The sequence below is a fragment of the Panthera leo genome, chromosome A2, assembly GCF_018350215.1.
Source record: "Panthera leo isolate Ple1 chromosome A2, P.leo_Ple1_pat1.1, whole genome shotgun sequence".
NCBI lineage: Eukaryota > Metazoa > Chordata > Mammalia > Carnivora > Felidae > Panthera > Panthera leo.
The window spans coordinates 71,157,328-71,179,992 of NC_056680.1; the positions used below are offsets into that span (position 1 = coordinate 71,157,328).

The following is a 22,665-nucleotide window of genomic DNA, read 5'->3' on the forward strand; positions in this document are numbered from 1 at the left end:
TGTCTGAGCAGCCTTACTTCCTCATTGCTGTCTTTTCCCATGCTTTAGTCATGGTAGGGGGCGAAATTTCCACTACATTAATGAGATTTTCACAAGCAGATTAAAGATGAAATATGCCCTTCAGTCTTCTGCGATTTAACAGCCCTGCATTAGGAAGAAATCTCTGTATAAACTATCGACAAACACAATAGCCAGGGGGCAAAATTCCAGGGAGACAGAGTAGAGCCTAATCACAAGGGTAACTTGACCTTTTTTTTCCCTCTCTCCTTCATCTGAAGCATTTTGAATTATTTCAAGAGAAACTTAGCAAAACTTCAGATGATTTGACTTCCACAGGATTAGGACTTAAATGCCAGAGCCCCTACCCCAAAATTGTATCAACATCGTGATGGCGGGCAAAAATAAATTTTAGAATTCCTTTTCATTAATACGTATAGGAACCGACTAAGATAACTCTGCATTATGTCATTACTAGCTCAGAACCTCAATCTACAGTCACGGCATAAAAGGGGGTTCTGTTTGGTGGACCCTGAAGGCGTATGGGAGGCTGAGGTTTATCGGATTGTTGAGAAAAGAAGAATCACAGGAAATTGCTTCTGTTTCCTGTGGCTTCTGGTTCTCAAAGCACAAATGGAAGGCGATGGGCTGGGGGTAACGCTGAGAACTGGGCCCACATCAGTTCTCAACCTGGTATTTCCAATAACACATTCCTCCAACAAATATTTATTGAGCATTTACTATATGCTGGGCACCGTTCCAGGCACTTGGAACACATCAGGGAACAGAATCAATAAAAATCTCTGCCTGTGTGGAATTTACATCCTCATGGGGAGGCAGACAATAAATCAGAAATAGTCTGTACGTAAAGTATAGTGTGTGCGAGGTGATGAGGGCCAGGGGGAAAATCCAGCAGCCGAGGCCAAGGGAGTGGGGAGTTCAGAGGTGAGGAGGGTGTACTATAAATGGGGTGATCAGTCTCATTAAGGAGGTGACACTGGAAGGAGGACTTGAAGGAGGTCCAATAATCTTGGCTTAGTGACCCCGTCCCAGATGAGAGCCAGGTGTCTCCAGCTACATCGTTCAGTCTCAGGAGTGGACTTTTCCTTTGAAGCACTGGTTCTGCACTGCTTCCGTGCGCTGCAGGGGCCAGGTCTCATGTGTCCCCCGCCCGCACCCCGTCCATCCTGTCTTGCGGGCACTCAGCCCCTGGTGACCATGCTGCAAGATGCGGGGAGCAATCTTTGCTTCTCCAGCCCTGCAGGCCTCCTCGACGAAAGGCTGTTACGAAGAATGGAATTTTACAGACAGCTCAGGGGAATCACGGAGGGTCCAAACCAGCAAAGAGCTTGTAATAATGGACACTTGTGGTCTCTGTCAAAGTTCTTTAGTCCCTTCCAGCATGGGAGTTACACATGGTCCACTTGTCCTTCGGAAGCTCCAAGCTCCCCCATGATGCTCTCTTCCCTATCTGATTCCCTAAAACATACTACAGCTGGGAAGCTGTTGCTGCTAGAAAGCCTAACTTTTGTTGTCTTAGCTTATGCCCGGGGGTCCTCCGGATACACCCAGGGCACCCCTTTCCCCACCATTGCATGCAGTCTCCTTTGTCCCTCTTCCACTTCTGTTTCATTCTGTTTCTTAAACACTGGTTTCTCATCATCTCCAGTGACTTCCTTCATCTTCCGCAAAGTCTCCATAGGTCAGGGTCTTTCACGTTGGCCTTTGTGAAGTCCTTAAGATTCTGTGTGTGGGGGTCACCAAAGATAATATGGCGTGGGGAAAGGGGCTGCCCTCCTCCTTCGCTTAGGCCTTTTTCAGATTCTTAAATCTTGAGACTTGTCTTCTTTGCCAGATGTCCTTTTGGAGATGTCCTGGAGGTACTTGCATTATGTCTTGCCCTAAAAAGAAACATCATCTCTTTCAAATTCTCCCAGAATCTCTCAAGCTAGAAACTTCAGTATCACCTGTTCCTCCTCTCTCTAATTCACCATCCACAAACTATCCCAAATTGTCTCTCAATCTAGCTCTTTCTCGCCATCTTCTTGGTGGCTGTCTTGGGCATAGGTGCCTTAGAGCATCCGGCACCCCTCGTGGTTTTGCACCAGCCTAGGTGGTAGCAGAAGTCCTGTTGCAGTATACTCCCTGCTCCCTCCCTCACCCCTCCTGTATTATGTACATGGACATGCACCCATGCGCGCACACACTCACCCTTCCTGTGTACATGCACACACATGCACACACGCACACCTTTCCTGCACTATGTACATGCACACGCAGGCATGCACACTCACCCCCTTGTACTATGTACATGCACCCACACACACACGTACACACACACCCCTCCTGTACTATATACATGCACATGCACACGCACATACATTCATCCCCCGGTACTATGCACGTGCACACACACGCACACACACACACACACACACCCCTCCTATACTATATACATGTACATGCACACGTGCACACACATTTCCCTGTACTATGTACATGCACACACACACACCCCTCCTGTACTATATACATGTACGTGCACACGGACACATGCGCTCATCCCCCTGTACTATGTACATACATACATGTGTCCCCCTGTACTATGTACATGCACACGTGTGTGTTTACACACTCAGCCCACACTCAGTGGCATTTGCCAACACATCATGATCTTCCTTGACCCTGGACCTCTGTCTCTGTAGCTCTCTCTCCTCTGGGATACACTTTTCTCTGTGCCGGGTTCCCTCTCTTTATTTTGGATTCAGTTCATTTACCTGCGTGTGAAGCCTGCCCTGACTTCATTCTGTCACCACTGTAGTTAAACCACTTATTTCCCACTCACCCCACTTCAAATATTATCTCAGACACAGTGCACATGCCTTACTCTTCTTGTCTTGCCCCCAGTATACGAATGAATTCCTATCTCCTAGTGCCTGGACCAATGTTCTTTCTATAAACTCTATGCTTTCTACTGACATGATAAAGGAAATTACAATCTGCATATGGAATAGTTAGCATGTTCCCATATCATACAGGATATTTTATTCTTATATACTCACATGTGCCAGCAATAGGGACTAAGATGTTTCAAAGGGGTCCTGTACACCAGGGTGAATAAGAGTTCATTGAAGAGTGGCGGAAAAGTTCCACACGTTGAAAAGCTTGCTAACGTGGAGATGTCCCTTCCATCCTGTTTTGCTAAGACAAACTGGCAAAGCCAGGGGCCTTGAGCTTACTAGTTTTCTGTCATGTGGGGCCGTGAGGGAAGGAAGAGGGTGGTGCATTCCTTTGGGTGGCTTGCTTTTTATTTACAATGGTGTCCATGATGTGAAAGCTAATTTTTAAACAGCACTCCTTTCTGCATTCCAACAGCCACTCTTGGACGAAATCCAGTGGACATGTCTTACTCAGTGTTGCCTCTTCAGGGTTTAGCACAGTAACTGTGATATCATAAATAAGCATTGAGTTAATAGTGAATGAATAAGTCAGCTCAGCGGGGACTTGTGGGCAGATTTCCAAGTGGATAATTTTGCCTGCTTGCCTGTCTCTTTCCTTTCTTCCAATAGCTCTTGAAATTTGCCTGGGTTTCTGTCATTAGCAGCCCCCACCCCTACTTTGCACACATACACACACACTCACCTAAACTCCCATTGACTCTGAAGGAAGACTCCCAGCACTTTTCAGGCAGGAACCTCCCCTAGCAGTGTAGTGGGCAGAAACCCTCAGGGACGAGGTTGGGTCTGGGCTGGCACCAGAATAACTCTGCCTCATGTCTTCAAAGGATCCCAGGAAAAAAGAGTCTGGACTTTTCTCCAAATGTTAAAAATAGACTTTCACTTGAAATTCAAACATATTTTATTGTATCTGTCATTATTTTGACAAATATTTTAGACCTCAAAATTAGGGTTTAAAAATTTATCAAAGGGGCATCTGGGTGGCTCAGTGAGCTAAGCATCCGACTCTTGATTTCAGCTCAGGTCATGATCTCACAGTTCGTGGGTTCAAGCCCCACATTGGGCTCTGTGCTGGAACTGTGGAGCCTGCTTGGGATTCTCTCTCCCTCTCTCTCTCTGCCCCTCTCTCTTTGCCCCTCCCCCATGCATGCTGGCTCTCTTGCTCTCTCTCTCAAAATAAGTAAGCCTTAAAAAATGAATAAATAAAATGAATAAGAGTTTGTAAGACAGTATGCCAGTTTCAAGGCCAATTGTTGTAATGTCCAGAATCAGTCTTCAGTAATGTGGATGGAGCATAGACACTTTTATAAGGACGGTGAAGAGAGACCACCCATTCAAATCCTGTCTCATCTTTACTCCTCTGTGTTTATTGTATTCTTGAATTTCAAATGTCCTCACAACCACACTATATATTCAGGCTCTTTCCAAAGGGCAGTGCCCGTATGCTCCATGTGGATTGCCAAGATCATAAAAATTAAGAACTAATTAAAGGCTAAAATTTTTTCTGCTTCTAGATAATGGAAACTCTTTCTGTCTTCCATCTCAAACAGGAACAGTTTACATCTACCTTTTTGCATTCAGGGAGACTTTAAAATTGAGTCTTCCTTCATCATGTGTATGGGTGTGTGTGTGTGTGTGTGTGTTTGTGTAAGCATTAAACTCCTTAAAATTAGAAGTGCAAGGAGTCCTGTTATAATTGCCATTATATTATTGTACCAATCCAACCTACCTTTTAAAGTTTATAACAAAAGAATTGCTTTGACCATAGGTTGAAGAACACAACTACTCTACAAAAACTAGCAGGAATTATTATTATACAGAGAAACTACCCATTAACCTTCTTTTCTCTTCATGGCCAAAATCCAGGTCCATAGAGTGGGAGGATTTTAATCCCGGGGACACAGTTAGACTTTTGAAATCTTTAATTTGGTAATATTTGCCATTACTGTGGATGGTAACACTTTCCAGATACACTGGGTTTGTAGGGATGATCCATTCCTATGAGTGACTAAGGATACATTTTGTGGCCATCTTTCCTGGGCCCTGTGGCCTTAGTCTAGAGCCAGTTGAAGAACCAGAAGGTGGGGCTTTCACACTGTGTCTTGGGAGCTAGTGCTGTGATCAGAAACGTTGGCACTCACTGTATTTGGTGGATTGGCTCATTGCAAAAAGATGAAAAATTTAAAAAATGTGTTTTGGAGATTGGTTTTCCAAACTGTTTCATCCCATGATGACACAACTAAGATTATCTTGCCTGTCTGCAGTTAGCAGTCTTATTTTAGACGGGTGTTACTAAATCCTAAATCTTTACTTGCTTAACTCTTTGTATTTGTCTTTTTGGCAACTGGGCCCCCAGTCCATCTCCTTAAGATGCGTTTGTATTTTTATTGTTATTTTGCCTCAAACAAAAGTTGGTATTTGGAAGAATAAGATAAAAAACAAAATGTGCCCAGTAATTTGTACAAAGGATGTAATTTGTAGAAAGAAAGTAATTTGAAAGATGCGATGAAACCACTTTACCTCTCTTTTTGAAATCTTGGTGGGATTTAAATGCTGGCCCTTCCAGAAAAGTTCTCAAAAGGTTTTTTGTTTGTTTAACAAAACACCTTATTAAACTATAAGAGAACCTTCTTAAAAGAGAAGAGTTACATTTATGTTTTGTGAAATTTTTTTTAATGTTTATTTTTTGACAGAGCGCTCAGTGGGGGAAAGGCGCAGGGGTGTGGTGGAGTGGGGGTGGCTAGGGGGTGGGAGGAAGATCCAAAGCAGGCTCTGAGCTGACAGCAGTGAGCCCAATGCAGGGCTCGAACTCACGGACCATGAGATCATGACCTGAGCCGAAGTCAGAGTCAACTGACTGAGCCACCCCTGTAAAATAATTTAGAGTTCAGAGAACAAAACTACAAGAGATGAAGAACTTTTACAATCCTTACAAGGAGTTAGAGGCCCTGAACCCATTTTCAAGAATGAAGATGTTTTCCTTTTAACTAAGTAATATGAATAACATTAATCTATATTAACGCTTACATTTTACTTTTTAAAAATTCTTCTCAAAAATGAAAATTTCCTGTGGTGTTAGGTCATCTTACTATGAAGCCAGTATACTATCGTTGTGTATACATGATTCTGAACCAGTACCTGCCACACTTCTGGAGTGGGAGGAGATACAAGCCAGGTCACTTATATCGCAAATGAGACATTTACACCTGGTAATTTTATAATTCAAGGTAACAACAAAACCAAAAATATAAAAATTCTGAATTGACTACCCTTGAATTTGCCATGAGATTTTAGTACATGTTAAACTATATAATGCATTAGAAAATACCAGATTTTTCAAATCATGCCCTATTTTGCTTGAACTCACTTGAAATAATACAAGCGTAGGATGTTTTAGTGTTGCTTCAATCTCTGCACAGAGTTCCCTTTTCTCCGTCTTTCTACTCATCTCTACAACTTGAAAGATGAGGAAGGGATATACAGAGAAGTTGTCACTTATGTGACATTCTCAGGTTGTTAACTCTGAGTCCAGTATGAAATCCACCAGGAAATATTGTATCATTGAAGTATGTTCTACTTTAACTCTGTCTGTGGATCGTGTGTGTGTGTGTGTGTGTGTGTGTGTGTTAATTCTGTAATAGAAGTTATGATTAAGGTAAAGCCTGGTGCTGCCAGAGAAACCATTTGCTAGGCCCAACCCCTACTCTGTCTGGGGATGGATGCAGGAGAAAGTCAGATCCATTTCTCAACCACTTTTCCTCTGTCCACCCACAATCCCCTGTCACCAAAGTCCATCACCAAGTACAGTAGACCCTTGAACGACACAGGGGTTGGGGCACTGACCCTCCATGCAGTGGAAAATCTGTGCATAGCTTTTGTCTCTCCCAAAACTAAACTACGAATAGCCTAATGTTGACTAGAAGCCTTACCAAGAACATAAATAGTTGATTAGCACATATTTTGCACATGTATTATTTACTGTATTCTTATGATAAGGTAAGCTAGAAAAAAAGAAAATGGTATTAAGAAAGTCATAAGGAAGAGAAAATAAATTTATAATAATGTACTGTAAAAAGTCTGCATATAAGTGGACCCATGCAGTTCAAACCCCTGCTGTTCAAAGTGTTCAAATGCACACTTTCATGGTTTTCTTTTTTTTTTCTTTTTTTTTTTTTTTTTGGAGGGAGGAGAGGGTAATGTCTTTATTGACATACACTTACTATACCTTGTGTGAGGCAAACATGTTAACCACTACACTAGGGAAACCCTACCTCATATACCATGTGATTCACCCATTTAAAGTATACAACTCAGGGGCGCGTGGGTGGCTCAGTTGGTTAAGCATCTGACTTTGGCTCAGGTCATGATATCATGGCTCGTGGGTTCAAGCCCCACTTCGGGCTCTGTGATGACAGCTCGGAGCCTGGAGCCTGCTTCCGATTCTGTGCCTCCCTCTCTCTCTGCCCCTCCCCCACTCACGTTCTGTCTGTCTCTTTCTCTCAAAGATAAATAAACATTAAGAAAAATTTAAAGTATACAACTCAGTGTATTTTGATATAAACACAGAGTTGTGTAACCATCCCCTCAATCAATTTTACAATGTTTTCATTAGAAAGAAAGAAACCCCAAAAGAAACCCCATCTCCCAGTCTCTTTGCAGCCACAGGTAACCACTAGTCTACCTTCCTTCTTTCTTTCTTTCTTTGTTTTTCTTCTTGAAAAGATTTTATTTTTAAGTAATCCCTGCACCCAGTGTGGGGCTTGAACTTACAACCCCAAGATCAAGAGTCGCATGTTTTACCCACTGAGCCAGCCAGGCGCCCCTAGTGTACCTTGTTTCTATAGAGACCTGCCTATTATGAGCATTCGTATAAATGGAATCATACAATCTGAGTCCTTTTGTGACTGCCTTCTTTCACTTAGCGTATTGTTTGGGTTCACCCACGTTGTAACAGGTGTCGGAACATCATTCCTTTCACTTTGAGGGGGAATGTGAGGGAGCTCCAGTGCGTGGAGCATACCTCCAGCCAACGGGGTCAGGGTGGCACTGAGGGTGGTATCTTAAGTTAGTTTCCATTGTCTAATTGCAACATTGGGAGGCCCTTTGTCTGACATTTACCTTCTTTTAAAGAACTTTGTCTTCCTCACACATAAAAGAAAATAGTTTTGTTACAGATTTGTGCCTTGGAACAAACAAGATTTGAATACCTGTCAGAAGGACTCCATTCATTTATTCCTTCTTTTTTTGTTTTAATTTTTTTAATGTTTATTTATTTTTTGAGAGACAGAGAGCATGAGCAGCGGGGGGGTGGGGGGGGGGGCAGAGAGAGAGGGAGTCACAGAATCTGAAGCAGCCTCCAGGCTCCGAGCTGTCAGCACAGAGCCCAACATGGGGCTCAAACTCACGAACCACAAGATCATGACCTGAGCCGAAGTCGGACGCTCAACCCACTAAGCCACCTGGGCGCCCCTTCGTTTATTCCCTCTTAACCAGGAAGTGGACTTTTGCTTTTTATCTCTACCTAATTCTTAATATTCATAAACCAGAAAGAAGAAGAGAATGCTGTTTTTTACCCAACGTGTTGAGTCCTTTTGATATTTCTGTGTGTAATTTTTTAGTTATATCAGAAAACTAGAAGGTGGCTGGAATACTTGTATAAACCAGCATGGATTCAAACAATTGTGTTGTGAGGTCTTCGTGGAGATCCCTCCTATAGCAAGCATCACATACTGTTAGGAAGATTGATGGGTGCCAACAAAACCGTTTGAATTATTTTATTTATCTAAAATTAAAGTGCATATAGAGATAAAGGGCCTATTTCAGCTCTGATAGTCTGAGGCTGCTGCCTTTTTCTGCTTCTGCCTAGCAATGCCGTTAGAAATCCTAACATAGGGTACTGCTAATGGAATCTGTGTCACGACAGTTGTACAACTTTCCAGCAATGGCCCATTGTGACAGAATACACAAAACAAGAAGGCGTATGTCTCCTTTCAGATGATGAAAGGTTTGAAGGATTCTTGCAGTTTCTTGGAGACAAGCAATTTCAGTTTCTCAAATCAGCTTTAATAAAAATTAAGCTTTAATCCGTTATGAATTATTTTTTCCTCTCTCTTTTGCAGAAATATTTCTGGACTATAAGAGATAGTACAGTTGACTCTTGAACAACATGGGTTTGAACCGTGTGGGTCCACTTATATGTGGATTTTTTTCAAGAAATATAGTGCAACACCATAAATGTATTTTCTCTTATGATTTTCTCAATAACATTGTCTTCTCTCCAGCTTACTTTATTGTAAAAAGACAGTATATAATACACATAACATACAAAATGTGTGTTAATTGACTGATTACACATAATATTAACATAATATCGGTAAGGCTTCCGGTCAAGTTTTTGAGGAGTCAAAACTTCCATGTGGATTTTTTACTGTGCACGGTGTTGGCACCCCTAAATCCTGTGTTGTTCAAGGATCAGCTGTTACAGATCGATAATATAAAGTCAAGATTCAAACTGAAAATGGAGCTTATTTAAAATTGTTTAGCTGCTTATAGCCCATCCTCTACCAGAATAGGGGGCCTCCTTAACCTACGTCCTCAGCAAATCCCTAAAAGTTAATAAATTATTGAATTCTGTTAAATGTATTCACCAGCTCAAGCTTAGGTTATGAGCTCACCTGGTGGCCATGCAAAAAGATTTAGAATTGAACATTTCTAGTTTCTGAGAAGGCAGGGTTTCGGTTCTATTTCCTTCAGTTTTAAAACAAACTCACGAAGGAGCACCTGGGTGGCTCAGTCGGTTAAGTGTCTGACCGGCTCAGGTCATGATCTCGCAGTTTGTGGGTTCGAGCCTCACGCTGGGCTCTGTGCTGACAGCTCTGGAGCCTGCTTCAAATTCTGTGTCTCCCTGTCTGTCTGCCCCTCCCCTGCTTGTGCTCTGTCTCTCTCTCTTTCTCTCTCTCTCTCTGTCTCTCAAAAATAAACAAACATTTAAAAAATAATGAAATAAAATAAAATAAGATCATGGCATCAAATAGTGGAGTGTTCGTGGGTTAAGATAACAGAGAAATGTAGCAAAGGGATGAATCAGAAAGAGTCCCCAGGCTTCAGTGAACCCAACCACCTGCAAGCCCATAATGCAAGTTCCATTGTCTTGAGCATTCGTATATGAGATACACTACTTTCTGAGTCTTTATTTTCTTTTCCGTCAAAGCAGGGGTGCTGTGTATGTGTGTCTCCATGTGTGTGTTTGTACATACCTACGTACATGGGTTTGTGTGGAGAGAGATCGGACTTGAGCGCCGTTCTACTGAAGACCGCGCGGTCCGCTTGTTACGCGTTCCCCGTGCTGTGAAAAACTTGGCGGCAGCGCACTTTGTGGAAGCCTTTTACATCGGTGACAAGGTTCTGTGTTATCTGAGAAACAGTAGAAACTGACAGAAAGACTGGTGTGTAAGGTATATGCACAGGGGAGCCATGTGGACATGGTGGTGAGGGTTGGGTCCCAAGTTTTTACATTTCCTGCTGTCCCTGGTTTTCAGTGGGCGTAACAGTAACATTTTCATTACAACAGTGGGAGTTTACCTTCTTGATGTTACGGAGCTGTCTGATTTAAAGACTTTAATTTTAAAAAACAGGTTTTTTCATGTTCAGTTTTCAGAGAGAGAGAGAGAGAGAGAGAGAGAGACAGACAGACAGACAGAGTGCTAGTGGGGGAGGGGCAGAAAGAGAGAAGGAGACACAGAATCCAAAGCGGGCTCCAGAGCTATCAGCACAGAGCCCAACGCAGGGCTCAAACCCACGAACCGTGAGATCATGACCTGAGCCGAAGTCAGACGCTTAACCGACTGAGCCACCCAGGCGCCCCTGATTTAAGGACTTTGTCTGCTGACCAGTGTGCTACGCTGGCAGAGTTCGAACGGCGATGAGAGAAGCTTCCACACCCACCTCGCGCCCGGTTGCTCAAATGGAAGCTGCTTACCCGTCTAGAAAGCTTGTGCTTTCTGAGTGGGAATCGGCGGGGAATCTGGCAGAAGGAGAGGGAGGCAGATAGAAAGCACCAGAGTGCTTCCAAGGTTCACGAACCGCTTGAATAGCAGCTTTATTTGGAGAGCCGCGAACATTCGGGGTCGATAGACCACACGCGTGCATTTCATCTGAAGGGTTAGCAATTAGACTGCAGAAGAACTGCCTGCTCTTTACTGGGAGTGAAATAACGAAGCCAGAAGAAAGGATTCTGATTAGCTTCGTGAAGTCCATTGTGGCTTCCATTTTGCTGATGGTGACAGAAAAGCTTCCCTTCCCCCATTTTCCTTCGGGGTCTTTCTTCCCACAGCACTGAAGCCTCCGAGGCTGATGCAAGTAGCTGGTTGCCTCCATGGCCAGGCGGACAACAGAGAGACTTCTCCCACCTTCCTCTGCACCCCGAGGCTCCACGGGGAGCAGACAAGACGGGAATGCATGCCTGGCCCTGGCTCACCTTGCTGCAAACACATCTCAGTGGGGAAACAGCAACTTGGCTGGTTTGCTCTGGGCATCTCAGATATATTATTTGTTTCATCAGCCATCAATTTCCGGAGGCAAAGGCTTACAACACCGCTTGGAAAATGGAATCATGGAGAGGCTGTGTGGTGGGACCCGGCCTTTTCGGGGCAGTTGCCTGGTCCTGGCATCCCCATCCTGTTTGTTCAGACAGGGAGAGTTTTGAGCGGCCCGGCTGAGAGAGCTGACATACAGCACCGTAATTTACATCATCTATCTCTTTCTGGAGCTTGGGCCTCTGGCAAATTGCATGTCTTTGTGTTGGATTAGTTTGGAATTTAATCATGCATTATTTTCCCTCCCAATTAAATTATTTATATATTTGATTAACGTTTTCACTGCGAGGAAGCCAAATGTTCAATGAAACCACAAATAAACACATGCCCATTGAATTTCAGGCCAGCTTCACATGGGATCATTCTATCTGTGGAATGTTAAGAATTCACTCTGTATAGCCTTCTTAGCTACCTGGGATTTTGGTGAGCAAAATCCACCCCATCCTAGGATCACGATGCAGGGGGAGTCTGTCTGGCCTAGGTCCCTCCCTTGTTTAGCCTAGGATCCTGGCTTTTTTCCTTCCCATGGCTTTTTCTTTTCCCTGCACTGAAACCTCCCTCCCTCTAATTTTACTTCCTCAGGCTTGAGAGCCAGCCTGACCAAGAAAGTCATGGCTCTGGGGCACCTGGGTGACTCAGTCGATTAAGCGTCTGACTCCTGATTCTGGCTCAGGTCACGATCTCACAGTTCATGAGTTCGAGCCCCGCATCGGGCTCTGTACTGACAGCACAGGCCCTGCTTGGGATTCTTGCTCTCCCTCTTCCTTCCCCTCCCCTGCTCATACTCTTGCTCTCAAAATAAAGAAAACTTTTAAAAGAATGTCATGGGCTCTGCTAGTCCAAGGAAGAGACTGAAATCACCTAATCAGGGGTGAGCAGACCAATGGCCCACAGGTAAGGTCTGGCCCACTGCATGATTTTGCACCGCCCTTGAGCTAAGAATGGTTTTTACAGTTTTAAATGGTTGAAAAAAATATTTTTTAATGTTTTATTTGTTTCTGAGAGCAAGAGCATGGCAGGGGTGGGAGGTGGAACAGAGGATCTGAAGTGGGCTCTGTGCTGACAGCAGTGAGCCCGATATGGGGTTCGAACTCATGAACCATGAGATCACGACCTGAGCCGAAGTCAGGCGCTCAACCAACTGAGCCACCCAGGCGCCCCTTGAAAAAAATTTTAAGAATATTTCTTGACATGTGAACTGCTCAGTGTCAAGGATAAACAGCTGTACCTGTTCACTTACACATTGTCTGTGGCCGTTCGCCTAAAACAGCGACAGAGTTTGAGTGCCTACAAACTTCTGACCACCAAAGCCTAAAATAGATTACTGTCTGGCTTTTTACAGATAATGTTTGCCGACACCTGATCTCTGGTTCATCACCAAGATTTAACAGACAAGAAAACCAAGGTTCAAGTGGGAGAACTGAGCTGTCCAAAGGTACACAGCTCATCAGAAATTGATCTGGGAGGCATCTTCCGATGCCCACCCCGCACTCTTCCCACTGTAGCATAGGGTCCACCCTAAGATGAGCCCTCCTGTGGACACTCACCACAGAGGCCAAAGCAGCTTGGGAAAGAAACGTAAATATTTAGGACCCATGGACATGTAAAATCTATGATTTCTTAGAATTTGAATTTTCACTTGAAATCTAGAGCCAGGAAATGTGTTCAGCTTAAAATGCATTTGAGCTGCCCAAGTAGGCAGAAGGATGCATCCATATTTCTGTAGAGTAATTGATTACGTCCTGTGCTCAGCACTTGGACCTGGGCCCTGCCGGCTGAGGTGGTAGGATCTCATTTCAAGAAAAATAACTTGTGGTCTCACTCCAAGTTTTCACTCGAGCAGTTTCAGCAAATTATAAAAGCATATGAGGTGGAACTCAGGTCTCCTGTACAGGGACCGAGAAGGAAAATCCCCAAGATGCTAACCTTTGGGAAAGTGAGGTTGCTCCTACTTCCTGGTGTAGATTCTTCTGCGTCCCTCCCCATGTGGGGATGCAATGGCTGATCTCCATGAGATCCCCGGATTAGAGATCGTCCCAGAGGCCAAGATCAATGAGAGTTGTTGAGGTATAAATAGGAAAGGGGATCTTTTAGTCACTGTGCTCTCCAGCTCCTTGTCAGTTCTCTTCTCCAGCTTTGCAGCGGGTCCTTCCACACCTTTGTAGGCCGCTGCTGTGACTTCCCAGCCTTCCGGTTTAAACCTCTCCTTCAGAGCCTTCCATCGCTTGGCATGCACTTGAGGGGGCTGCTGGGGTATTGGCTTCTCCTCAGTTGCCTCACCCAGAGGAACAGACCCCTTCCCTCTCCTCCTAGAGTCTCTGACTTCACTGGCCACCCTTGACGCCTCCCCTGTTGCTCATTCCAGCTCCCCGCCCCGAGTAAGGCCCGTTAACCTTGGTACTCTGTCCTTGGGGGCAGGCGTCCAAGTGCTGCTCTCTGGACGTGCATTCTGTCCAAGGTTGTATCCTGCAGTCGTGCTGCTGGTGATCTGACCCAGCACTCTGCATCCCAAGTGGGCCCAAGCTCGCCTACCTCAGCGGCATCCTCCCAGCCCATGGAAACTCTTACCTTCTTACCGCACCACGCAGTGGCGTGCTGGAAGCTTCCTGTGTCTGCTAGACCCATCCACCCATCCTCTCCTGCCACGCATGTTCCTCACACTGTTCTTCAAAGGCACCAGGTTCTGTCCCACAGGTCTCACTTTTCTGCCGTGCTGACCCTTTCTCCCCACCCCGTTCCCGATCTGCACACCTGGCTGGTCTCTGCCCCTCGCTTAGGTCCTGCCACGTCATTGAAGAAACTCACCCTGCTCTTTGGACGCAGATTTGAGACCCCCTGTTAATTATTTTTAGAAAACCCTCTTACTTCCTTTCATAACACTGATCACAACTATAATTATATGGTAATTTAAGCCATTATCTGCTTGGCTCCGGTAGACTGTCATTTCCTTAGGGCAGGAAGTATGTCTGTCTGATTCCCCGGCACAGGGCCTGGTGTGGAGTGGACCCCAGTACACACAGCCCCAGTAAACGCATGAGAGACCAGTAAAACGTTGCAATCACAGATCGTACAGGAAGCGTTTGTTAATTGATGAGAAAAAGCGTTTCTAGAAAACTTGAGACTCAGCTTAAATGCAGCATCCACTCAGAAAACTCTGATTTTGCAGCTCATGCTCAGGTAGCCCCACACGTCTCCCCTCGGAGACCTGGGAGTCTTGGGTAACAAGCACTCAGTTCTCTCCAGGAAGTGTACATGCAAAATAGAGTGAACTCACCTTGAATTCGCTTACTCCACCCGGCAGGGTAGAGCTCACATCTGCATAGCATTCAAATCCTTTTGAATTCTTGAGAGTGTGTTATCTTCAAGTAACAGAACCCTTTACTTGCAGTCATGTTGTATGGATACCAGGTGAAATGAAGCTGAGTTAGATCAGCAGGAGCATCAAGTTCAAGCTCTTTTGTCCAGCTCAAGTTCAGTGTGCACATGAGTCCGAATCAATTCAGCAAATATTTACCAAGGACCTGCCAGGTGCCAGGGACACTGGTCAGTTGCTGAGAATAAGAAGCTAAAAGATGTGGATCCTGCCCTCCAGGAGGAGGCTCAGCCCTGGTTCTAATTCAGCTTTCCAGCTCAGCCTGCCCCTTTCCTCCTTCCTCCTTCCCCTCCTGTCTCCTTTTTCTTTTCGTGTCCCTCAATCCAAGTAGCTTATTTCCAATGACTTGGGAGAAAGTGAACCAAGAGCAGTGTTTAGGGAATGGATTTGTGTGATCAGCAGCTGTTTCCCCTGGAAAGGAGAGTTTGCAGAGCCCTTGTGTGTTCCGTGGGCTTAAAGGCTGGGCTCTGGCATACCTCGGGACAGTCCTGGCTGATAGGTGTGGGCCGCAAAGATGCGCTTGAAGCATAAATTTGAAGATTGCATGGTATCCCCTGTCCAGCACCTCTGTTCTCCTCATACCCTCATATACATAACTTTTAAGAAATGCTAGTACTTAGGATAGTTGGCTTTTCAGAGGACACCCACGTCTGTGTGTCCTGGGTTGCTACACCCTTGGGGACCCAAGTGACTCTGTGTGGTTTCCTTGTGGCTTGCAGCGCTTCTGAGAGGACCCTGGTTGTCTCCCGCTGTGCTCTGCTCAGTCACCCACTCTCCTTGGTTCTTCCACCTTTCCGACAGCTGCTCAGCTCTCCGACAGAGAGTTCACAGCAACTGCCTTTCTCTGCCCGCACCCATTTTTCACCTCCAGAAAGTGGGACCAACGTCATTTGTTCTAGCAGACCGCCTCCTGGAGGAATGGAGAAAGGCCGACTGAGGGTGGCATCTTGCCCTCAGGCCCCCAGAGACCACTCATTCAGGAGCCAGAGCCTAAGCAAGAAAGTAATTAAGTGTTCTGTCACAGCACACAGTGCATGGAACCCAAAGGGAGCGTTCTCTCATTGAACAGATTCATTTGTGTGGGGTTTCCGTGGATGTTTCAGAAAGGGCTTGCAAGAGCCTTAAATGAAGGCAAATAGGATGTGGGGTAACCAGAGAATAAAAGCAACAGGTTCCACCCAGGGCCCAGCTTTCCTCACTAACCCATAACTGGATACTTAAATCACATCATCATCTTATTTAAATGGACTTAAATGGGATCCTAGTTGAGAACTTTCTCTGCCTCTGGTGCTTCCTTAGGTTTCCTGGGTCTTGGGGTGTGAATCCAGGGAGCCTAACATTATTTGAAAACTTTGAATGGTTAAGGAGTTCAGGGAAATTTATCTTCATATTAAAAACCAAGTTAATAGAATTACATAGAGCTGGAAAGAACCTTAGCACTTAGGGAAGCCATCCCTTTATTTTGTCCCTGAGGAAGGCTAAGATCCTGAGACTAAAGCATTTTGTTGCTCCCTGGTTCTCTTCAGTATCTAGTTCGTTTGTCTGTGATTATTACCCAACGAGAAAAAAACCCACAAATTGGAACTAAAGTGTAGTTTGAAAAGGTGCTTTGGTTTTTTGCTGGCCCTTTATGCAGAATCAGGTGTGCACACACACACGTGTGCTCGTGTTCCCGTTCTCTGCAGTGTCAGCCACAGCGCTAACCCGGGACCCAGAGTGCGTGCGAGCTGGGGAGCAAGCACCCAGCTGCTCTGTCGACCATGAGACCCCCACTTTGCAGAGGCCCAGCGAGGGTGTGCGGGCTCACCTCATTTCACAAACCCCCCACCTTCAGAGGCATTTCTGGGACACCCAGCTTCCTCCGAATAGGGAGACTCCTGCTACTTAGAAATGAAGCGTGCACAGTTACTAGGAGCAGATTTATTTAAGAAACATACGAACTGACACAAAATCACTTGTATATAAAATTGTCCTATGTTCCTTAGGGCCTCCGGTTGGGGCACTTTCTGCGCCCCCTTCTGTAGCCTTCAGAAAGGAGTCCTGCATTGCTCTCTCCCTTTCTTTTTTTTCCAACCCCCAGCATATAAATAATGACCATATTCATGGTGAGAAGAAGGAATTCGTGTGCCGATGGTTGGATTGCTCGAGAGAGCAGAAGCCCTTCAAAGCCCAGTACATGCTGGTGGTGCACATGAGGAGACACACGGGGGAGAAGCCTCACAAATGCACTGTGAGTGTGCGGCACAGGCTGCTGGCTTGGGGCCATCTGGCACTAGTGTGTGTCAGGTGGGGGTTCAGGGTCACCCGCGGGCCTCTACATGCTATGCTGATGAACCGAGCTGAGGGGGGTGCGGCTGGGTGGCTGGAGGCACGGGTGTCTGTGTTGAATGCCGGTAGTTCTGAGAAGGGGTTCTGAAATGGGGGGATCGCCAGAAGTGGAGAGCAACAGCCACGTTTTGGGGGACAGTAGAAGTCATCTGCGCTGTCCAACAAGGTGGCCATGAGCCACATGTGCCTCTTGGGTGCTTTTGAGACTTGTCCAGAGCAACCAAGGAACTGATAATTTTTTAATTTAAAATTTTTAAAAATTTTTTGATGTTTATTTTTGAGAGAGAGAGAGGCGGGGGAGGGGCCGAGAGAGAGGGAGACCCAGAATCCAAAGGCAGGTTCCAGGCTCTGAGCCATCAGCACAGAGCCCAACGCAGGGCTCGAACTCACCGACCGTGAGATCATGACCTGAGCTGAAGTTGGACGTTTAACCGACTGAGCCACCCAGGTGCCCCTTAATTTAATTTAATTTAATTTAATTTAATTTAATTTAAAGAACGGTAAATATAAAGTCAGCCTCTGCTGGCAGGCAGCTAGCACATCACATAGCACAGTTGTGCGGAGTGGCAAGTGGGCAGCAGTGGCTGGGACGCCCTGGCGGGCACTGGGAATGAGCATGTGACCACCACGCCGGCCCCAGCACAAATGCCCATCACGCTGGAGGACTCGGAGGGCAGAAGGAGGTGCAAGCCTGGACTTGAAACACTTGAGTTCACTTTTAAAAGTATAACCCAGATGACTTGAGAGTTTTTCTTTGCCTTCCTAGTCTATCCCCACGGCCTGGTATCCACCCGCAGGGTGGCTGGGACTCAGCCTCTTTCCCTGAGGTGCCTCCAAACACATGGGCACTGCTCAGCCCTGCACTTTACATCTTAAAGGCCCTTTACAAACATGATCAAATTCAGTGCCTTTGTATGGACACAAAGCCATATTAGTGAACTTTGTGCTGAATCTAAAATCAGTGGGAATTTGAGGAGATCAGTGAGCAGATAATGAAACCCATTGTGCACATTGAGTGGTCTATTAAAAAAAAAAAAAAAAAAAAAAGACCTCCAGGACTTTTACTAGCCCTGAAAATGCAGTCTCTTGAACTGCACTGAGCCCCATCTGAATCCCAATAAATGCAGAGTTTAGTGGACTTTTGTTCCTCGGTTTTGAAAAGCTGCTGACCCTCCAGACGTCAGTCTTTCATCAACTCTGAGGGACTGTTGGGCATAAGCCGGGATTGTGTGGAGTAATGCAGATTTACCTGTTGTCCCCAGTTTGAAGGTTGCACAAAGGCCTACTCGAGACTAGAAAACTTGAAAACGCACTTGAGATCCCACACTGGAGAGAAACCGTACGTCTGTGAGCACGAAGGTTGCAACAAGGCTTTCTCAAATGCCTCCGATCGCGCCAAGCACCAAAACAGGACGCATTCCAATGAGGTGAGGCTCCTCTACGAGACATTCTTTGGGCCCAGAGCTCGTGGTGCAAACAAAGAGCCCTCGTGGGCAATGCACACGGAGGGGAGGCCCATCCCATCTGATTTCCTGTCTGCCATCCCCAGCAAGAGCGTGCACTGGCTGCGGCTGCAGGTGGGGGCCTGGAGCCTCAGAGGTAGGGGCTGAAAAGGGGCCTGGTTTGCCGAGGAATGCAGATCAGGAGGGAACCTCAAACCCCTGACTAGTCTCACAGTTGTTCAGAACTGCCACCTACTGGTCAAACAGTCGGAGCATTTAACTGTGGCATTGCTACCGCTTGCTCCTCCTGGAATAGCAGGATCCATGCAGAGGACGACCCTGTAAGCACCCAGGATAGATCAGAAGCAGTGTGCTGACAGCTGATAGCTTACTGCTAAGACAGCCACTTTTGTTTGCTTTCTCCAGGTGGTATCTTTAAATGCATTATATCCAAAAAGACTTTCACAGGGCAACCAGCCTTGGCTAAACAGGATTTCCAGACATTCTCAATTCCAGAGGATCTTGGGAGAGCTATTCTCAGCAAACCAGAATGGTTGCTGGTCAGTCATTTAAGACAGCATATTGAATAAAAGCGCCATGGTTAATGGGTGGTTCCTGCTGTGTTGCTGTTATTTGTAGGTACTTATCCCCCCAAAATGTCAGAAGGAGCCTAAGAATGAAAATGATTCCAAACTATTTTGCTTATTTTTTTTTTTTTAATTTTTATTCATTTTTGAGAGAGAGCACCAGCTGGGAAGGGGCAGAGAGAGAGAGGGAGACACAGAAACCGAAGCAGGCTCCGGGTTCTGAGCTGTCAGCACAAAGCCCGATGCAGGGCTTGAACCCACGAACCGTGAGATCATGACCTGAGCCCAAGTCGGACCCTTAACCCGCTGAGCCACCCGGGTGCCCCTGTTTTGCCTGTGTTTTAATGCATGTCTACCTATAGGCCTCCAGCTTCTATTTGAAGGTCTAGCTCAAGTTCTGACTTGTCTGTGATGCCTTCTCTTGAATGAATCCAGAGATGAACAAAAAAGCTCTTCACGTTTTGGGTAAAAATGCGATGGCTGGCCAGAATTTGTCAACAGGAGACATCGTTCTGCCCCGCTAAGCACGTCATCAGTGCGGTTGCAGTGTGTGAGAGAGGAGCATTTGACCTTTCAGCTCAGGGACCATTGGCTTTAAGGTCCTTGCCAAATGTCCCTTCAGCTTAAGGGACAGAGCAAAAACATCTCCGAAGAGATTAACGACACTTTTTTTTTTTTTTTTAAGTTTATCTCTTTATTTTGAGAGAGAGGGAGAAAGACTACGAGCAGGGGAACAGCAGAGAGAAAGGGACAGAGAGAATCCCATGCAGGCTCTGCAGTGTCAGCACAGAGTCCAATGCGAACCGCGAGATCATGACCTGAGCAGAAATCAAGAATCAGACGCTTAACCCACTGAGCCACCCAGGCGTCCCCCACACTTTCTTAAAAGCACACTCACACTGAAGCTCATATGTGCAGGTTCACATGTGTGAACTCTTTTTGAAAGGGTCATGGTGGACTAAGGAGATTGCATCCTTTGGAATCTCATTATTAGTCAACTGTTTGAGGATGCTTTGGGGGAGATCCCACATACCCATATTTTCACGTCAAAAATGCTTTTACAGGGGCACCTGGGTGGCTCAGTCGGTTGGGCGTCCGACTTCGGCTCAGGTCGTGATCTCCCGGTTCGTGGGTTCAAGCCCCGCATCGGGCTGTGTGCTGACAGCTCGGAGCCCGGAGCCTGCTTCGGATTCTGTGTCTCCCTCTCTCTCTCTGCCCCTCCCCCGCTCTTGCTCTGTCTCTCTCTGTGTCTCTTAAATATAAACAAAGGAAAATATTTTAAAACATAATAAAAAAGCTTTTACTACCCGCACTTCTTGTAGTGTCACCTACTGTACTTGTTTTGTGAGAACCTCCAGGGAGTCTAGGCGAATCCATAGAGACAGAAAGCAGATTAGTGGTTGCCAGAGGCTGAGGGGAAGGGAATAGGGTAAGGATTTCTTTTGGGGATGATGAAAACATCCTAGAATTTGATTGATAGTAGTGACAGTTGCACAAGATTGCGGATGTACAAAACGCCACTGCACCGTGCAATTTCGAAGTGTTCTTTTAATGGTATGTGAATTATATCTCAGTTTAAAATGTTTTAGGGAATGCGATTAACTTAGAATTAAATTAAAATACTTAACTGCATTCCATATATATATATATATATATATATATATATATACGCACAATTATGACTAGAAATTTAGAAGACATTCATTCCTATAGTATATAGGCCCAAGGCCCAGGGCCCACCCCTGTTCTTATGGAGAAATTGGGGCAGTGAGTGTGTTAAGATTAGTGGTATGCACATGTACAAACATACTTACTCAGCTTTGTGTCTTTCTTATGGACCTAAAATATGTGCACCGCAGTTTGCTATGCTTAAATGCATTACAGCTAAGCTTGTACACTTCTGTGAGGTAAAAAGTGCGATGCTGTATGAAAGTTTATCCATTAGGAGAGTAATAGATACCTCGGTCAGTCCTCTCTTTCACCAGGGTGGAACAGTTTATCTAAAATAAATTAACAGCCTTGAGCATGCAAGGCTTGGGCCTTAAGAATGATGGACATTTTCACATCCACCAAAATTAAGTTTGTCCAGGAAGTCTAGATTTGTGTCATAAGACGGTCCTAGATAATCCTAGATATCTTCTTTCATTCATTTGCTTTCTTATTTGTACTTTCATTCATTCACTAAACAAATAGGGAGAGCTAGTTAGGTGACACAGCGCCTTGCTGTTCCAGGTTCGGCACAGAATACCGTGGGCTAGAAGCCAGTCTGGCCCTCCCCACCCACCCCCAGGCTGCCTCACCCATGTGGGGCTGTAGCAGTGACCTCTGCCAGGGACCCTTCCTCCAGACCACACAGCTTATGTCCTCCCAAAGCCACACTAAACAAGTTTCCTTGGGGTCTGACTCGGTTGTATCTCCTTCTCCAGAAAGTTCCAGTGGCTCCCTCTTACCTTTAGGGAAAGTTTAGACTCCCTGGGCTTGTACCTGCTGTCACTGGGCCCAAGCCTGCCCTTCCAGGCTTGACCTCTTACCTTTGTGGCCGTGAATGGCGCTGACAGCCATGCCCCTGTGCACGAAGCGGTCCTGACTCTGGACCTTGGCTTTTCTTTCGCATCCCCTTCCCTCATTTTTATCCCTCAGAATCTTGTTCTTCTTTCAGGACCCAGCTGCAATGCTCCTCTTCCTAATAAAGTTCTGTTCATTGAGTAATTACTGTGTGCAACACATCAGGGTGAGCATTTCGTGTATGTTGTCCTGTTTAACCCTTACCATGACCCAGTGAGCTGGGCATTATACCCAGATGTAAAAACTTAATAACTGATGCCTCCTCCAATCACCCCAACTGAAAAATGGTTCCCCTGTGTCCACATCATTCTGTAGCATTCAGAGTTTACCCTGGTGATAATTACATGCTGTCCTATTTCTCCTGCGTATTTTATATCCCCTGACATCAAATCCTGCGGTATATAACTTTGTGTTCACAGAGTCTTGCATAGAGTAGGGACCACGAAATGTTTATTGAAAAATCTAGTCGGGTAAATTCTACAAAGTCAAGTACACAAAAGTATCCATGGCTTTCACAAAGTACCTTCGGTTGAGGGGGTCAAAAAGAAGACAGCCATGGCAGAAGTTGAGTTATCTCGGACCGTGAGACCGGCAACATTTATCTTCACCTACAGTTCTGTTTCATCTCAGCCATTGATCTCAACTGAATTTGGAGGCGAAGCCATGTAACTGGGTTAATGTGTTTTTTCGTTAACGCATTAAGTTTCCTGAACCCGTGTTCTGATGGTTTTTTTTTAAGGGGATATTGTGTATGCTCACACACAAGGGCACATGGATGGGTCCATATGTACTTGTAGGTGCTGTCGGTCCTAGAAGCGTAGA

At 45.6% G+C, this 22,665-nt stretch overlaps 1 protein-coding gene across 15 annotated transcripts in view; it reads left to right on the plus strand.

Annotated features, from left to right (window-relative positions):
• The window catches only part of GLI3 (GLI family zinc finger 3), a 279,195-nt gene that overhangs the window by 245,939 nt on the left and 10,591 nt on the right, over positions 1–22,665 (plus strand). For all 15 annotated transcript variants that reach the window (XM_042914368.1, XM_042914464.1, XM_042914455.1 and 12 more), the window contains 2 exons: positions 17,002–17,151; positions 18,512–18,676. In XM_042914368.1, the coding sequence (XP_042770302.1) occupies positions 17,002–17,151; positions 18,512–18,676 (315 nt within the window). The remainder of the gene's footprint in view (positions 1–17,001; positions 17,152–18,511; positions 18,677–22,665) is intronic.